The sequence below is a fragment of the Silurus aristotelis genome (genome assembly GCF_946808225.1).
Source record: "Silurus aristotelis genome assembly, chromosome: 21".
NCBI lineage: Eukaryota > Metazoa > Chordata > Actinopteri > Siluriformes > Siluridae > Silurus > Silurus aristotelis.
In genome coordinates, this window is record NC_139594.1 from 957,563 (window position 1) to 977,285 (window position 19,723).

At 41.3% G+C, this 19,723-nt stretch overlaps 1 protein-coding gene and 1 long non-coding RNA gene across 3 annotated transcripts in view; one reads left to right on the top strand and one right to left on the bottom strand.

Annotated features, from left to right (window-relative positions):
• Positions 1-276: 276 nt before the first annotated feature.
• The window catches only part of cdk12 (cyclin dependent kinase 12), a 41,456-nt gene continuing 22,009 nt past the window's right edge, over positions 277-19,723 (bottom strand). For both annotated transcript variants that reach the window (XR_014530683.1, XM_083524341.1), the window contains one exon: positions 277-887. Coding sequence is in view for 1 of the 2 variants with exons in the window: in XM_083524341.1 (XP_083380467.1) it covers positions 529-887 (359 nt within the window). In the remaining variant the exon portion in view is untranslated. The remainder of the gene's footprint in view (positions 888-19,723) is intronic.
• LOC310716994 lies at positions 3,514-5,514 on the top strand. The gene is made up of 4 exons (XR_014530699.1): positions 3,514-4,567; positions 4,718-4,780; positions 4,876-4,997; positions 5,395-5,514. It is a non-coding gene; the product is annotated as an uncharacterized lncRNA (long non-coding RNA).

Below are 19,723 nucleotides of genomic sequence, written 5' to 3' on the forward strand. Positions count from 1 at the left end.
GTATACAGACACACACGTCTCACACACTGTATACAGACACACACACTGTATACAGACACACACACTGTATACAGTGTGTGTGTCTGTATACAGTGTGTGTGTCTGTATACACACTGTATACAGACACACACACTGTATACAGACACACACACTGTATACAGACACACACGTCTCACACACTGTATGCAAACACACACTGTATACAGACACACACGTCTCACACACTGTATGCAAACACACACTGTATACAGACACACACACTGTATACAGACAGTATTTCACTCAGCGTCATTTAATAAACAGAAAAATTATTTACAGGTTTATGATGTAGAGAAATGATGGTGTTTACATCAGGTTTAAAGTCATTGTGAAGATTTAATATAAAGCATGTGTGTGTGTGTGTGTGTGTGTGTGTGTGTGTGTGTGTGTGTGTGTGTGTGTGTGTGTTTGACATGTACAGCCTCAGGACAGAAGTGTGTGAAGCATCCAGCTCGCTCCTCATGCCGGTTCCTCATAGGTGGTAGAAGTTCAGGACTCACTCTCCAGTCTCTCCTCTGGGCAGGACCCCAGGGTGAAACGGAGGTCCTGGTCACGTGGGTACTGAGCTCCCGCGTTAGTGTTAGCATTGTTAGCATCGTGTTCAGGCTGGCTGAAGACTAGCGCTCCTGGAGAGGAATACGAGGACGAAGGCTTAGTCTCTTTCAGATGCTGAGAGTCTGAAGAAGTGGGCTTGCTTTCTGAGGCATGCTGAGAAATTAGCTGCAGGAGAGTAGACGCCATGTCGCTATGAAGATCATCTGACTGTGCAGATGGAGGGGCCGGGGTTGCAGGGTCATGGGGCAGCACTGAGGGTGGGGCAAGAGGCTTCTCACTGAAGAGGGTCGAATCTAAAATAACAACACCACAACACAACACGTGAGAAAACACTGCAGGTGGTGTGTAAGACGTGTGTAGTGTGTGTGATGAGTAGTGTGTGATGTGTGCAGTGTGTGGTGTGCAGTGTGTGTTTGTATAGTGAGTGGAGTGTGTGATGTTTGTAGTGTGTGTATAGTGAGTGGAGTGTGTGATGTGTGTAGTGTGTGTATAGTGAGTGGAGTGTGTGTATTGTGTGTATAGTGTGTGGAGTGTGTGATGTGTGTATTGTGTGTATGGTGTGTGATGTGTGTAGTGTGTGTATAGTGTGTGGAGTGTGTAGTGTGTGTATAGTGAGTGGAGTGTGTGATGTGTGTAGTGTGTGGAGTGTGTGATGTGTGTAGTGTGAGTGGAGTGTGTGATGTGTGTAGTGTGAGTGGAGTGTGTGATGTGTGATGTGTGTAGTGTGAGTGGAGTGTGTGATGTGTGATGTGTGTAGTGTGAGTGGAGTGTGTAGTGTGTGTATAGTGAGTGGAGTGTGTGATGTGTGTAGTGTGTGTATAGTGAGTGGAGTGTGTGATGTGTGTAGTGTGTGTATAGTGTGTGGAGTGTGTGATGTGTGTAGTGTGTGTATAGTGTGTGGAGTGTGTGATGTGTGTAGTGTGTGTATAGTGAGTGGAGTGTGTGATGTGTGTAGTGTGTGTATAGTGAGTGGAGTGTGTGATGTGTGTAGTGTGTGTATAGTGAGTGGAGTGTGTGATGTGTGTAGTGTGTGTATAGTGAGTGGAGTGTGTGATGTGTGTAGTGTGTGTGTAATGTGTGTAGTGTGTGTATAGTGTGTGGAGTGTGTGATGTGTGTAGTGTGTGTATAGTGAGTGGAGTGTGTGATGTGTGTAGTGTGTGTATAGTGAGTGGAGTGTGTGATGTGTGTAGTGTGTGTATAGTGTGTGGAGTGTGTGATGTGTGTAGTGTGTGTATAGTGAGTGGAGTGTGTGATGTGTGTAGTGTGTGTATAGTGAGTGGAGTGTGTGATGTGTGTAGTGTGTGTATAGTGAGTGGAGTGTGTGATGTGTGTAGTGTGTGTATAGTGAGTGGAGTGTGTGATGTGTGTAGTGTGTGTATAGTGTGTGGAGTGTGTGATGTGTGTAGTGTGTGTATAGTGAGTGGAGTGTGTGATGTGTGTAGTGTGTGTATAGTGAGTGGAGTGTGTGATGTGTGTAGTGTGTGTATAGTGAGTGGAGTGTGTGATGTGTGTAGTGTGTGTATAGTGAGTGGAGTGTGTGATGTGTGTAGTGTGTGTGTGATGTGTGTAGTGTGTGTATAGTGTGTGGAGTGTGTGATGTGTGGAGTGTGTGTATAGTGAGTGGAGTGTGTGATGTGTGTAGTGTGTGTATAGTGAGTGGAGTGTGTGATGTGTGTAGTGTATGGAGTGTGTGATGTGTGTAGTGTGTGTGTGATGTGTGTAGTGTGTGTGTGATGTGTGTAGTGTGTGTAAAGTGTGTGGAGTGTGTGATGTGTGTAGTGTGTGTATAGTGAGTGGAGTGTGTGATGTGTGTAGTGTGTGTATAGTGAGTGGAGTGTGTGATGTGTGGAGTGTGTGATGTGTGTAGTGTGTGTGTGATGTGTGTAGTGTGTGTGTGATGTGTGTAGTGTGTAGTGTGTGTGTAGTGTGTGGAGTGTGTGATGTGCGTAGTGTGTGTATAGTGTGTGTAGTGTGTGATGTGTGTAGTGTGTGTATAGTGTGTGGAGTGTGTGATGTGTGTAGTGTGTGATGTGTGTAGTGTGTGTATAGTGAGTGGAGTGTGTGATGTGTGTAGTGTGTGTATAGTGAGTGGAGTGTGTGATGTGTGTAGTGTGTGTATAGTGAGTGGAGTGTGTGATGTGTGTAGTGTGTGTATAGTGAGTGGAGTGTGTGATGTGTGTAGTGTGTGTATAGTGAGTGGAGTGTGTGATGTGTGTAGTGTGTGTATAGTGAGTGGAGTGTGTGATGTGTGTAGTGTGTGTATAGTGTGTGGAGTGTGTGATGTGTGGAGTGTGTGTATAGTGTGTGGAGTGTGTGTATAGTGTGTGGAGTGTGTGACGTGTGTAATGTGTGTATAGTGTGTGATGTGTGTATAGTGTGTGGAGGGTGTGATGTGTGTATTGTGTGTATAGTGTGTGGAGTGTGTGATGTGTGTAGTGTGTGTATAGTGAGTGGAGTGTGTGATGTGTGTAGTGTGTGTGTAGTGTGTGTGTGATGTGTGTATAGTGTGTGGAGTGTGTGATGTGTGTAGTGTGTGTATAGTGTGTGTAGTGTGTGATGTGTGTAGTGTGTGTATAGTGAGTGGAGTGTGTGATGTGTGTAGTGTGTGTATAGTGAGTGGAGTGTGTGATGTGTGTAGTGTGTGTATAGTGTGTGGAGTGTGTGATGTGTGGAGTGTGTGTATAGTGTGTGGAGTGTGTGATGTGTGTAATGTGTGTATAGTGTGTGATGTGTGTATAGTGTGTGGAGGGTGTGATGTGTGTATTGTGTGTATAGTGTGTGGAGTGTGTGATGTGTGGAGTGTGTGATGTGTGTAGTGTGTGTGTAGTGCAGATATGGGCCACACACGGCCCGTTGGGTTTATTAATCCGGCCCGCCGAACGTGATCATATTGTATTAAAAGTTACTGGTAAACCTGGTTCAATTTATCTTTCACCTGTAATGACCACATTTTCCCTAAAGATGTCGCACTTTAGCTACATTGATCTTGTTCGTGTGTATTACTCTCTTCTTCTCTAATGAGCCCTTCTGCAAAAATGAGCTTATCAAAGAAAAGAAAAGTGGATAGCGAGTGTTTAATACGGAGTGGACAACAAAGTATTTTCAGTATTTCGCTGAAGTCTGATTAAAGGCTGAATGCCTAATATGCCAAGAAACTGTCACGGTTTTCAAAGAGTACAATATCAGCCGTCACTTTGCCCTTTTCATCTGGTGTCCTGTCCCCTGTCCCCTGTCCCAAGACCCTGAAACCCCACCACAAGGAGTGCAGTTGGAACTGATCGATCTTCAGTCTGACTCCGTCTTAAAGAAGAAGTTCAGCTCTCTTAAACTGAATGACTTTTATGCTTCACTTAACGAAGCCATGTTTCCAAACCTCCAGAAGACTTTGTTTGGTTCGACCTACGTATGTGAGCAGACATTCAGCATCATGAACATCAACAAGGCCCCTCACAGATCCAGGTTAACTGACCAACAGCTCGGATCTATCCTGAGAACTGCCACAACAAAACTTCCTACAGACTTTGATGAACTGGCAAAATAAGATCAACAACACTGTTCCTACTGAAACTGAACTTGTGTTTTTCTGCTGTGTTTATTCAACTGAAATTTAATAAATGAATTAGTTTGTACAATAAGCCTTCATATTCATGCTCTGCTACATGTTACAGGACAAATCTCTGTTTTTTATATATATATATTTATCTCTCTCTCCTGGCCCGGCCCCTCTGTCAAATTTTAGAACCCATTGTGGCCCGTAATTCAAAAAGTTTGCCCATCCCTGGTTCAGTGTGTATGACGTGTGTATTGTGTGTTTAGTGTGTATGATGTGTGTGTCTGTGTTTCGTGTGTATGATGTGTGTAATGTGTGAGATGTGTGTAGTGTGTTTAGTGTGTATGATTGTCTGTCTGTGTTTAGTGTATGATGTGTGTGTCTGCATTTAGTGTATATGATATGTGTAATGTTTGGGATGTGTGTAGTGTATGTTTAGTGAGTGGGAGGTATGTAGTGTGTGATGTGTGTGTGTTTAGTGGGTATGATGTGTGTATTGTGTGGGACTTGTGTAGTGTATGATGTGTGAAGGATGTGTGTAGTTTGTTGGATGTGTGTAGTGTGCAAGACAGGTGTAGTGTGTATGATGTGTGTAGTGTGTGGGATGTGTGTAGTGTGTGTGTATGATGTGTGTGGTGTGTTTAGTGTGTGTCTGTTTGTTTTTAGTGTGTATGATGTGTGAGATGTGTGTAGTGTGTGTTTAGTGTGTATGGTGTGTGTAGTGTGTGAGATGTGTGTAGTGTGTGATGTGTTTGTTTAGTGTGTGGGAGGTATGTAGTGTGTGATGTGTGTGTGTGTGTTTAGTGTGTATGATGTGTGTAATGTGTGGGACGTGTAGTATGTGTTTAGTGTGTATGAAGTGTGAAGGATGTGTGTAGTTTGTTGGATGTGTGTAGTGTGCAAGACAGGTGTAGTGTGCGAGACAGGTGTAGTGTGTGTGACGTCTGTGTCTGAGCTTAGTGTGTATGATGTGTGGGATGTGTGTAGTGTGTGTTTAGTGTGTGTCTGTGTTTAGTGTGCATGATGTGTGTAGTGTGTAAGATGTGTGTAGTGTGTGAGATGTCTGTAGTGTGTTTAGTGTGTATGGGGTGTGTGTGTGTGTTTCGTGTAGTGTGTGATGTGTGTGTTTAGTGTGTGGGCGGTATGTAGTGTGTGAGGTGTGTGTCTGTTTAGTGTGTATGATGTGGGTAATGTGTGGGATGTGTGTAGTGTGTGGGATGTGTGTAGTTGTGTGTTTAGTGTGTGGGAGGTATGTAGTGTGTGATGTGTGTGTGTTTAGTGTGTATGATGTGTGTAATGTGTGTGTTTAGTGTGTATGATGTGTGTATTGTGTGGGACATGTGTAGTGTGTGTTTAGTGTGTATGATGTGTGAAGGATGTGTGTAGTTAGTTGGATGTGTGTCGTGTGCGAAACAGGTGTAGTGTGTATGACGTGTAGCGTGTGTGCTGTCTGTGTCTGAGCTTAGTGTGTATGATGTGTGTAGTGTGTGGGATGTGTGTAGTGTGTGTGTATGATGTGTGTAGTGTGTGTTTAGAGTGTGTGTCTGCATTTAGTGTGTATGATGTGTGTAATGTTTGGGATGTGTGTAGTGTGTGTGTGTATTGCGTGGGATGTGTGTAGTGTGTGGGATGTGTGTGTCTGTTTAGTGTGTATGATGTGTGTAATGTGTGGGATGTGTGTAGTGTGTGTGTTTATTGTGTGGGATGTGTGTAGTGTGTGTATGATGTGTGTAATGTGTGTGTTTAGTGTGTATGATGTGTGTAATGTGTGGGATTTGCATAGTGTGTGTTTAGTGTGGGATGATGGATGGAGGTATAAATGAGATGGAGGTATAAACGAGATGATGGATGGAGGTATAAATGAGATGGAGGTATAAACGAGATGATGGATGGAGGTATAAATGAGATGATGGATGGAGGTATAAATGAGATGGAGGTATGAACGAGATGATGGATGGAGGTATGAGATGATGGTATAAACGAGATGATGGATGGAGGTATAAATGAGATGGAGGTATAAACGAGATGATGGATGGAGGTATAAATGAGATGGAGGTATGAACGAGATGATGGATGAAGGTATAAATGAGATGATGGATGGAGGTATAAATGAGATGGAGGTATGAACGAGATGATGGATGAAGGTATAAATGAGATGATGGATGGAGGTATAAATGAGATGGAGGTATGAACGAGATGATGGATGGAGGTATGAGATGGTATAAATGAGATGATGGATGGAGGTATAAATGAGATGGAGGTATAAATGAGATGATGAATGGAGGTATAAACTTGATGGAGGATGGAGGTATGAATGAGATGGAGGTTTAAATGAGATGGAGGATGGAGGTATGAATGAGATAAAGGTTTAAATGAGATGGAGGATGAGGGTCTGAATGAGATAAAGGTTTAAATGAGATGGAGGATGGGGGTCTGAATGAGATGGAGGTATAAATGAGATGATGGATGGAGGTATAAATGAGATGATGGATGGAGGTGTGTGTTTAGTGTGTATGATGTGTGCAGTGTGTGGGATGTATGTAGTGTGTGTGTTTAGTGTGTATGATGTGTGTAGTGTGGGATGTGTGTAGTGTGTGGGATGTGTGTAGTGTGTGTGATGTATGTAGTGTGGGATGTATGTAGTGTGTGTGTTTAGTGTGTATGATGTGTGTAGTGTGGGATGTGTGTAGTGTGGGATGTGTGTAGTGTGTGTGATGTATGTAGTGTGGGATGTATGTAGTGTGGGATGTATGTAGTGTGTATGGTGTGTAGTTTGGGATGTGTGTAGTGTGTGTGATGTATGTAGTGTGGGATGTGTGTAGTGTGTGTGTTTAGTGTGTATGACGTGTGCAGTGTGTGGGACATATGTAGTGTGGGATGTGTGTAATGTGTAGTGTGTGTTTGATTGTGTTTAGTGTGTATGATGTGTGTAGTTGTGTGTAGTAAGGACAGTGTCATTCCTCAGCAGCAGACTGAACTCCACACAACCTCTCACACACTCGTGTCTGACAGTGTTGTGTGTGTGTGTGTGTGTGTGTGTGTGTGTGTGTGTGATATAGTGTGTATATCAGAATAATTACCTCATTTCTACACTTTACAGGTGTGTGGAGGTGAATTAATCTATTAAGTTGGTGGAACACAATCAAAATTTACACGAGTAAGAGGATAAATATAGCATTAAAATATAACTATTAAAAAAAAGGTATAAAGTAGATAAAGTATGAATGAGATGGAGGATGGAAGTATAAATGAGATAAAGAAATGAATGAGATGGAGGATGGAGGTATGAACGAGATGGAGGATAGAGGTATAAATGAGATGGAGAAATAAATGAGATGGAGGATGGAGGTATGAACGAGATGGAGAAAAATGGGATGGAGGATGGAGGTATGAATGAGATGGAGGATAGAGGTATAAATGAGATGGAGAAATAAATGAGATGGAGGATGGAGGTATGACTGAGATGGAGAAATAAATGAGATGGAGGATGGAGGTATGACTGAGATGGAGGATAGAGGTATAAATGAGATGAAGAAATAAATGAGATGGAGGATGGAGGTATGAATAAGATGGAGAAATAAATGAGATGGAGGATGGAGGTATGAACAAGATGAAGAAAAATGGGATGGAGGATGGAGGTATGAATGAGATGGAGGATAGAGGTATAAATGAAATGGCGGTATGAACGAGATGAAGGTATAAATGAGATGGAGGTATGAACGAGATGATGGATGGAGGTATAAATGAGATGGAGGTATGAACGAGATGATGGATGGAGGTATAAATGAGATGATGGTATAAATGAGATGATGGATGGAGGTATGAACGAGATGGAGGTTTAAATGAGATGGAGGATGGAGGTATGAATGAGATGGAGGTTTAAATGAGAAGGAGGATGGAGGTATGAACGAGATGGAGGTATGAACGAGATGGAGGATGGAGGTATGAACGAGATGATGGATGGAGGTATGAACGAGATGGAGGTTTAAATGAGATGGAGGATGGAGGTATGAATGAGATGGAGGTTTAAATGAGATGGAGGATGGAGGTATGAATGAGATGTTGGATGGAGGTATGAACGAGATGGAGGTATGAACGAGATGGAGGATGGAGGTATGAACGAGATGATGGATGGAGGTATGAATGAGATGGAGGTTTAAATGAGATGGAGGATGGAGGTATGACTGAGATGGAGGATAGAGGTATAAATGAGATGAAGAAATAAATGAGATGGAGGATGGAGGTATGAATAAGATGGAGAAATAAATGAGATGGAGGATGGAGGTATGAACAAGATGGAGAAAAATGGGATGGAGGATGGAGGTATGAATGAGATGGAGGATAGAGGTATAAATGAGATGGAGAAATAAATGAGATGGAGGATGGAGGTATGAACGAGATGGAGAAATAAATGAGATGGAGGATGGAGGTATGAACGAGATGGAGAAAAATGAGATGGAGGATAGAGGTATGAACGAGATGGAGGTATAAATGAGATAATGGGTGGAGGTATAAATGAGATGGAGGTATAAACAAGATGGAGGATAGAGGTATAAATGAGATGATGGATGGCGGTATAAATGAGATGGAGGTATAAACGAGATGATGGATGGAGGTATAAATGAGATGGAGGTATAAATGAGATGATGGATGGAGGTATAAATGAGATGATGGTATAAATGAGATGATGGATGGAGGTATGAACGAGATGGAGGTTTAAATGAGATGGAGGATGGAGGTATGAATGAGATGGAGGTTTAAATGAGATGGAGGATGGAGGTATGAACGAGATGGAGGTATGAACGAGATGGAGGATGGAGGTATAAACGAGATGATGGATGGAGGTATAAATGAGATGGAGGTATAAATGAGATGATGGATGGAGGTATAAATGAGATGATGGATGGAGGTATAAATGAGATGATGGTATAAATGAGATGATGGATGGAGGTATGAACGAGATGGAGGTTTAAATGAGATGGAGGATGGAGGTATGAATGAGATGGAGGTTTAAATGAGATGTTGGATGGAGGTATGAACGAGATGGAGGTATGAACGAGATGGAGGATGGAGGTATGAACGAGATGGAGGATGGAGGTATGAATGAGATGGAGGTTTAAATGAGATGGAGGATGGAGGTATGACTGGGATGGAGGATAGAGGTATAAATGAGATGAAGAAATAAATGAGATGGAGGATGGAGGTATGAATAAGATGGAGAAATAAATGAGATGGAGGATGGAGGTATGAACAAGATGGAGAAAAATGGGATGGAGGATGGAGGTATGAATGAGATGGAGGATAGAGGTATAAATGAGATGGAGAAATAAATGAGATGGAGGATGGAGGTATAAATGAGATGGAGAAATAAATGAGATGGAGGATGGAGGTATGAACGAGATGGAGAAAAATGAGATGGAGGATAGAGGTATGAACGAGATGGAGGTATAAATGAGATAATGGGTGGAGGTATAAATGAGATGATGGGTGGAGGTATAAATGAGATGGAGGTATAAACAAGATGGAGGATAGAGGTATAAATGAGATGATGGATGGCGGTATAAATGAGATGGAGGTATAAACGAGATGATGGATGGAGGTATAAATGAGATGGAGGTATAAATGAGATGATGGATGGAGGTATAAATGAGATGATGGTATAAATGAGATGATGGATGGAGGTATGAACGAGATGGAGGTTTAAATGAGATGGAGGATGGAGGTATGAATGAGATGGAGGTTTAAATGAGATGGAGGATGGAGGTATGAATGAGATGTTGGATGGAGGTATGAACGAGATGGAGGTATGAACGAGATGGAGGATGGAGGTATGAACGAGATGGAGGATGGAGGTATGAATGAGATGGAGGTTTAAATGAGATGGAGGATGGAGGTATGACTGGGATGGAGGATAGAGGTATAAATGAGATGAAGAAATAAATGAGATGGAGGATGGAGGTATGACTGGGATGGAGGATAGAGGTATAAATGAGATGAAGAAATAAATGAGATGGAGGATGGAGGTATGAATAAGATGGAGAAATAAATGAGATGGAGGATGGAGGTATGAACAAGATGGAGAAAAATGGGATGGAGGATGGAGGTATGAATGAGATGGAGGATAGAGGTATAAATGAGATGGAGAAATAAATGAGATGGAGGATGGAGGTATAAATGAGATGGAGAAATAAATGAGATGGAGGATGGAGGTATGAACGAGATGGAGAAAAATGAGATGGAGGATAGAGGTATGAACGAGATGGAGGTATAAATGAGATAATGGGTGGAGGTATAAATGAGATGATGGGTGGAGGTATAAATGAGATGGAGGTATAAACAAGATGGAGGATAGAGGTATAAATGAGATGATGGATGGCGGTATAAATGAGATGGAGGTATAAACGAGATGATGGATGGAGGTATAAATGAGATGGAGGTATAAATGAGATGATGGATGGAGGTATAAATGAGATGATGGATGGAGGTATAAATGAGATTGAGGTTTAAATGAGATGGAGGATGGAGGTCTGAATGAGATGGCGGTATGAATGAGATGGAGGAATGAACGAGATGATGGATGGAGCATGGAGGTATAAATGAGATGGAGGTTTAAATGAGATGATGGATGGAGGTATAAATGAGATTGAGGTTTAAATGAGATGGAGGATGGAGGTCTGAATGAGATGGCGGTATGAACGAGATGAAGGTATAAATGAGATGGAGGTATGAACGAGATGATGGATGGAGGTATAAATGAGATGGAGATATGAACGAGATGATGGATGGAGGTATAAATGAGATGATGGTATAAATGAGATGATGGTATAAATGAGATGATGGTATAAATGAGATGATGGATGGAGGTATGAACGAGATGGAGGTTTAAATGAGATGGAGGATGGAGGTATGAATGAGATGGAGGTTTAAATGAGATGGAGGATGGAGGTATGAATGAGATGTTGGATGGAGGTATGAACGAGATGGAGGTATGAACGAGATGGAGGATGGAGGTATGAACGAGATGATGGATGGAGGTATGAATGAGATGGAGGTTTAAATGAGATGGAGGATGGAGGTATGAACGAGATGATGGATGGAGGTATAAATGAGATGGAGGTATGAACGAGATGGAGGATGGAGGTATGAACGAGATGATGGATGGAGGTATGAATGAGATGGAGGTTTAAATGAGATGGAGGATGGAGGTATGAACGAGATGATGGATGGAGGTATAAATGAGATGATGGATGGAGGTATGAACGAGATGGAGGTATGAACGAGATGGAGGATGGAGGTATGAATAAGATGGAGGTTTGAATGAGATGGAGGATGGAGGTATGAATGAGATGGAGGTTTAAATGAGATGGAGGATGGAGGTATGAATGAGATGGAGGTATGAATGAGATGGAGGTTTAAATGAGATGGAGGTATGAACGAGATGATGGATGGAGGTATAAATGAGATGGAGATATGAACGAGATGATGGATGGAGGTATAAATGAGATGGTATAAATGAGATGATGGTATAAATGAGATGATGGATGGAGGTATGAACGAGATGGAGGTTTAAATGAGATGGAGGATGGAGGTATGAATGAGATGGAGGTTTAAATGAGATGGAGGATGGAGGTATGAATGAGATGTTGGATGGAGGTATGAACGAGATGGAGGTATGAACGAGATGGAGGATGGAGGTATGAACGAGATGATGGATGGAGGTATGAATGAGATGGAGGATGGAGGTATGAATGAGATGGAGGTTTAAATGAGATGGAGGATGGAGGTATGAACGAGATGATGGATGGAGGTATAAATGAGATGGAGGTATGAACGAGATGGAGGATGGAGGTATGAACGAGATGATGGATGGAGGTATGAATGAGATGGAGGTTTAAATGAGATGGAGGATGGAGGTATGAACGAGATGATGGATGGAGGTATAAATGAGATGATGGATGGAGGTATGAACGAGATGGAGGATGGAGGTATATATGAGATGGAGGTATGAACGAGATGGAGGATGGAGGTATGAATGAGATGAAGGATGGAGGTATGAATAAGATGGAGGTTTGAATGAGATGGAGGATGGAGGTATGAATGAGATGGAGGTTTAAATGAGATGGAGGATGGAGGTATGAATGAGATGGAGGTTTAAATGAGATGGAGGATGGAGGTATAAATGAGATGATGGATGGAGGTATGAATGAGATGGAGGTATGAACGAGATGGAGGATGGAGGTATGAATGAGATGGAGGTTTAAATGAGATGGAGGATGGAGGTATGAATGAGATGGAGGTATGAATGAGATGGAGGTTGAAATGAGATGGAGGATGGAGGTATGAATGAGATGGAGGTTTAAATGAGATGGAGGATGGAGGTATGAATGAGATGGAGGTATGAACGAGATGGAGGTATGAATGAGATGGAGGTATGAATGAGATGGAGGATGGAGGTATGAATGAGATGGAGGTATGAACGAGATGGAGGTATGAATGAGATGGAGGTTGAAATGAGATGGAGGATGGAGGTATGAATGAGATGGAGGTATGAACGAGTTGGAGGATGGAGGTATGAATGAGATGGAGGTTTAAATGAGATGGAGGATGGAGGTATGAATGAGATGGAGGTATGAACCAGTTGGAGGATGGAGGTATGAATGAGATGGAGGTATGAACGAGATGGAGGATGGAGGTATGAATGAGATGGAGGTTTAAATGAGATGGAGGATGGAGGTATGAATGAGATGGAGGTATGAATGAGATGGAGGTTGAAGTGAGATGGAGGATGGAGGTATGAATGAGATGGAGGTATGAACGAGATGGAGGTATGAATGAGATGGAGGTTGAAATGAGATGGAGGATGGAGGTATGAATGAGATGGAGGTATGAACGAGTTGGAGGATGGAGGTATGAACGAGATGGAGGTATGAACGAGATGGAGGATGGAGGTATGAACGAGATGATGGATGGAGGTATGAACGAGATGGAGGTTTAAATGAGATGGAGGATGGAGGTATGAATGAGATGGAGGTTTAAATGAGATGGAGGATGGAGGTATGAATGAGATGTTGGATGGAGGTATGAACGAGATGGAGGTATGAACGAGATGGAGGATGGAGGTATGAACGAGATGATGGATGGAGGTATGAATGAGATGGAGGTTTAAATGAGATGGAGGATGGAGGTATGACTGAGATGGAGGATAGAGGTATAAATGAGATGAAGAAATAAATGAGATGGAGGATGGAGGTATGAATAAGATGGAGAAATAAATGAGATGGAGGATGGAGGTATGAACAAGATGGAGAAAAATGGGATGGAGGATGGAGGTATGAATGAGATGGAGGATAGAGGTATAAATGAGATGGAGAAATAAATGAGATGGAGGATGGAGGTATGAACGAGATGGAGAAATAAATGAGATGGAGGATGGAGGTATGAACGAGATGGAGAAAAATGAGATGGAGGATAGAGGTATGAACGAGATGGAGGTATAAATGAGATAATGGGTGGAGGTATAAATGAGATGATGGGTGGAGGTATAAATGAGATGGAGGTATAAACAAGATGGAGGATAGAGGTATAAATGAGATGATGGATGGCGGTATAAATGAGATGGAGGTATAAACGAGATGATGGATGGAGGTATAAATGAGATGGAGGTATAAATGAGATGATGGATGGAGGTATAAATGAGATGATGGTATAAATGAGATGATGGATGGAGGTATGAACGAGATGGAGGTTTAAATGAGATGGAGGATGGAGGTATGAATGAGATGGAGGTTTAAATGAGATGGAGGATGGAGGTATGAACGAGATGGAGGTATGAACGAGATGGAGGATGGAGGTATAAACGAGATGATGGATGGAGGTATAAATGAGATGGAGGTATAAATGAGATGATGGATGGAGGTATAAATGAGATGATGGATGGAGGTATAAATGAGATGATGGTATAAATGAGATGATGGATGGAGGTATGAACGAGATGGAGGTTTAAATGAGATGGAGGATGGAGGTATGAATGAGATGGAGGTTTAAATGAGATGTTGGATGGAGGTATGAACGAGATGGAGGTATGAACGAGATGGAGGATGGAGGTATGAACGAGATGGAGGATGGAGGTATGAATGAGATGGAGGTTTAAATGAGATGGAGGATGGAGGTATGACTGGGATGGAGGATAGAGGTATAAATGAGATGAAGAAATAAATGAGATGGAGGATGGAGGTATGAATAAGATGGAGAAATAAATGAGATGGAGGATGGAGGTATGAACAAGATGGAGAAAAATGGGATGGAGGATGGAGGTATGAATGAGATGGAGGATAGAGGTATAAATGAGATGGAGAAATAAATGAGATGGAGGATGGAGGTATAAATGAGATGGAGAAATAAATGAGATGGAGGATGGAGGTATGAACGAGATGGAGAAAAATGAGATGGAGGATAGAGGTATGAACGAGATGGAGGTATAAATGAGATAATGGGTGGAGGTATAAATGAGATGATGGGTGGAGGTATAAATGAGATGGAGGTATAAACAAGATGGAGGATAGAGGTATAAATGAGATGATGGATGGCGGTATAAATGAGATGGAGGTATAAACGAGATGATGGATGGAGGTATAAATGAGATGGAGGTATAAATGAGATGATGGATGGAGGTATAAATGAGATGATGGTATAAATGAGATGATGGATGGAGGTATGAACGAGATGGAGGTTTAAATGAGATGGAGGATGGAGGTATGAATGAGATGGAGGTTTAAATGAGATGGAGGATGGAGGTATGAATGAGATGTTGGATGGAGGTATGAACGAGATGGAGGTATGAACGAGATGGAGGATGGAGGTATGAACGAGATGGAGGATGGAGGTATGAATGAGATGGAGGTTTAAATGAGATGGAGGATGGAGGTATGACTGGGATGGAGGATAGAGGTATAAATGAGATGAAGAAATAAATGAGATGGAGGATGGAGGTATGACTGGGATGGAGGATAGAGGTATAAATGAGATGAAGAAATAAATGAGATGGAGGATGGAGGTATGAATAAGATGGAGAAATAAATGAGATGGAGGATGGAGGTATGAACAAGATGGAGAAAAATGGGATGGAGGATGGAGGTATGAATGAGATGGAGGATAGAGGTATAAATGAGATGGAGAAATAAATGAGATGGAGGATGGAGGTATAAATGAGATGGAGAAATAAATGAGATGGAGGATGGAGGTATGAACGAGATGGAGAAAAATGAGATGGAGGATAGAGGTATGAACGAGATGGAGGTATAAATGAGATAATGGGTGGAGGTATAAATGAGATGATGGGTGGAGGTATAAATGAGATGGAGGTATAAACAAGATGGAGGATAGAGGTATAAATGAGATGATGGATGGCGGTATAAATGAGATGGAGGTATAAACGAGATGATGGATGGAGGTATAAATGAGATGGAGGTATAAATGAGATGATGGATGGAGGTATAAATGAGATGATGGATGGAGGTATAAATGAGATTGAGGTTTAAATGAGATGGAGGATGGAGGTCTGAATGAGATGGCGGTATGAATGAGATGGAGGAATGAACGAGATGATGGATGGAGCATGGAGGTATAAATGAGATGGAGGTTTAAATGAGATGATGGATGGAGGTATAAATGAGATTGAGGTTTAAATGAGATGGAGGATGGAGGTCTGAATGAGATGGCGGTATGAACGAGATGAAGGTATAAATGAGATGGAGGTATGAACGAGATGATGGATGGAGGTATAAATGAGATGGAGATATGAACGAGATGATGGATGGAGGTATAAATGAGATGATGGTATAAATGAGATGATGGTATAAATGAGATGATGGTATAAATGAGATGATGGATGGAGGTATGAACGAGATGGAGGTTTAAATGAGATGGAGGATGGAGGTATGAATGAGATGGAGGTTTAAATGAGATGGAGGATGGAGGTATGAATGAGATGTTGGATGGAGGTATGAACGAGATGGAGGTATGAACGAGATGGAGGATGGAGGTATGAACGAGATGATGGATGGAGGTATGAATGAGATGGAGGTTTAAATGAGATGGAGGATGGAGGTATGAACGAGATGATGGATGGAGGTATAAATGAGATGGAGGTATGAACGAGATGGAGGATGGAGGTATGAACGAGATGATGGATGGAGGTATGAATGAGATGGAGGTTTAAATGAGATGGAGGATGGAGGTATGAACGAGATGATGGATGGAGGTATAAATGAGATGATGGATGGAGGTATGAACGAGATGGAGGTATGAACGAGATGGAGGATGGAGGTATGAATAAGATGGAGGTTTGAATGAGATGGAGGATGGAGGTATGAATGAGATGGAGGTTTAAATGAGATGGAGGATGGAGGTATGAATGAGATGGAGGTATGAATGAGATGGAGGTTTAAATGAGATGGAGGTATGAACGAGATGATGGATGGAGGTATAAATGAGATGGAGATATGAACGAGATGATGGATGGAGGTATAAATGAGATGGTATAAATGAGATGATGGTATAAATGAGATGATGGATGGAGGTATGAACGAGATGGAGGTTTAAATGAGATGGAGGATGGAGGTATGAATGAGATGGAGGTTTAAATGAGATGGAGGATGGAGGTATGAATGAGATGTTGGATGGAGGTATGAACGAGATGGAGGTATGAACGAGATGGAGGATGGAGGTATGAACGAGATGATGGATGGAGGTATGAATGAGATGGAGGATGGAGGTATGAATGAGATGGAGGTTTAAATGAGATGGAGGATGGAGGTATGAACGAGATGATGGATGGAGGTATAAATGAGATGGAGGTATGAACGAGATGGAGGATGGAGGTATGAACGAGATGATGGATGGAGGTATGAATGAGATGGAGGTTTAAATGAGATGGAGGATGGAGGTATGAACGAGATGATGGATGGAGGTATAAATGAGATGATGGATGGAGGTATGAACGAGATGGAGGATGGAGGTATATATGAGATGGAGGTATGAACGAGATGGAGGATGGAGGTATGAATGAGATGAAGGATGGAGGTATGAATAAGATGGAGGTTTGAATGAGATGGAGGATGGAGGTATGAATGAGATGGAGGTTTAAATGAGATGGAGGATGGAGGTATGAATGAGATGGAGGTTTAAATGAGATGGAGGATGGAGGTATAAATGAGATGATGGATGGAGGTATGAATGAGATGGAGGTATGAACGAGATGGAGGATGGAGGTATGAATGAGATGGAGGTTTAAATGAGATGGAGGATGGAGGTATGAATGAGATGGAGGTATGAATGAGATGGAGGTTGAAATGAGATGGAGGATGGAGGTATGAATGAGATGGAGGTTTAAATGAGATGGAGGATGGAGGTATGAATGAGATGGAGGTATGAACGAGATGGAGGTATGAATGAGATGGAGGTATGAATGAGATGGAGGATGGAGGTATGAATGAGATGGAGGTATGAACGAGATGGAGGTATGAATGAGATGGAGGTTGAAATGAGATGGAGGATGGAGGTATGAATGAGATGGAGGTATGAACGAGTTGGAGGATGGAGGTATGAATGAGATGGAGGTTTAAATGAGATGGAGGATGGAGGTATGAATGAGATGGAGGTATGAACCAGTTGGAGGATGGAGGTATGAATGAGATGGAGGTATGAACGAGATGGAGGATGGAGGTATGAATGAGATGGAGGTTTAAATGAGATGGAGGATGGAGGTATGAATGAGATGGAGGTATGAATGAGATGGAGGTTGAAGTGAGATGGAGGATGGAGGTATGAATGAGATGGAGGTATGAACGAGATGGAGGTATGAATGAGATGGAGGTTGAAATGAGATGGAGGATGGAGGTATGAATGAGATGGAGGTATGAACGAGTTGGAGGATGGAGGTATGAATGAGATGGAGGTATGAACGAGTTGGAGGATGGAGGTATGAATGAGATGGAGGTATGAACGAGTTGGAGGATGGAGGTATGAATGAGATGGAGGTTTAAATGAGATGGAGGATGGAGGTATGAATGAGATGGAGGTATGAACGAGTTGGAGGATGGAGGTATGAACGAGATGGAGGTATGAACGAGATGGAGGATGGAGGTATGAATGAGATGGAGGTTTAAATGAGATGGAGGATGGAGGTATGAATGAGATGGAGGTTTAAATGAGATGGAGGATGGAGGTATGAATGAGATGGAGGTATGCCCCTACTACAGGCAGTTAATTCTCCTGTGAGAAATGAAATTGTGCTGTTTAAGTGAACAGAAGTCTGAACCTGGTCTGAAACAAAAAAATCCAAAAAGATGGATTTATACACTCATGGGGGCGGAGCAACAACCTGTCAATTAAAAAGAAACCTTAGAATTAAAAACTATTTATATTAAAAACTCAGTAATATGTAGAAAACAATATTAAATATATCCCACACTTTTTTTTAAACAATTATATATTATTTTGATTTTACACACATTCTAAGTGAATGTAAATATTGTCTGTTAGGAGATAAAGATATAATCGTGGTGGTGGTGAAAATCCTGCAGATTTACAATCAATATCTTTAAGAAATAAAGAAATGTGCCTGTGGAATGTGGAGGTGTAACAGCTGCTCTGGTGTCTATTTTATTATTTCAGATTTAGGTATTTTTAATAAACAAAATTTAATTCAATAAAACTGAAATCTCGCCCCTGTATAATGTAATTAAATTAACATTTCTTTTTTTGCACGTGTTTTTTCTCCGGTACAGGTCAAGAGGGGGCGGAGTCTCGCTCACACACACCCTGACAAAGCTGACCTCACAGGAAATGACATCAAATATTCACAGTAAACAGGAAGTGGGGAAAATGTATGGAAAAAACTGTTCAGGAATCAACACACACTTCACCCCCAGCGTCCTCGTCTGAGTAAACAAAAATATATAATTACACATTTCACAAATTTTATCCAATTTAAATAATGTAAAAAATGTTATTAAAACATGTGAAATTAAATCTAAAATTAAATTATTGCAAATCATATATATATTTATTAATTGCAATATTAATCTTCAGATTATTTACTCAAAAGTCATAGCTCAAAAGATTATACAAATATTTGAGAGAAATATTAGCAAAATCAAAAGTTTCTTATTAGGAATAAATATTATAAATAATGTAAATAAAAACAGTAGACCTTATAAAAACAATACATTTCATCAAAACTTTTTTAAATTGAATGAATATTTTCAGTTTGGGTCTATTATTTTATAGTGTTTTATATTTAATTTATATTGTTTATTTATTTAACCCCATGTATTTTTATTAACTGTTATTATATAAATTTTTAATAAGACTATTTTAATATTATTTAGTAATTCATTACATCATGTTATGAATAAGCCCATTATTAATAGTAATAAACACTGGTTTGCTGGGAGTGTGTACAATTGATATAAGTAGTGGATCAAAAACACAGCGCCCCCTGAGGAGTGTCAGTGACACTGCAGTTTCTCAGCACTGTGAAACCTACCACGAGCAAAAAAAACCCCAGATGAAAACGG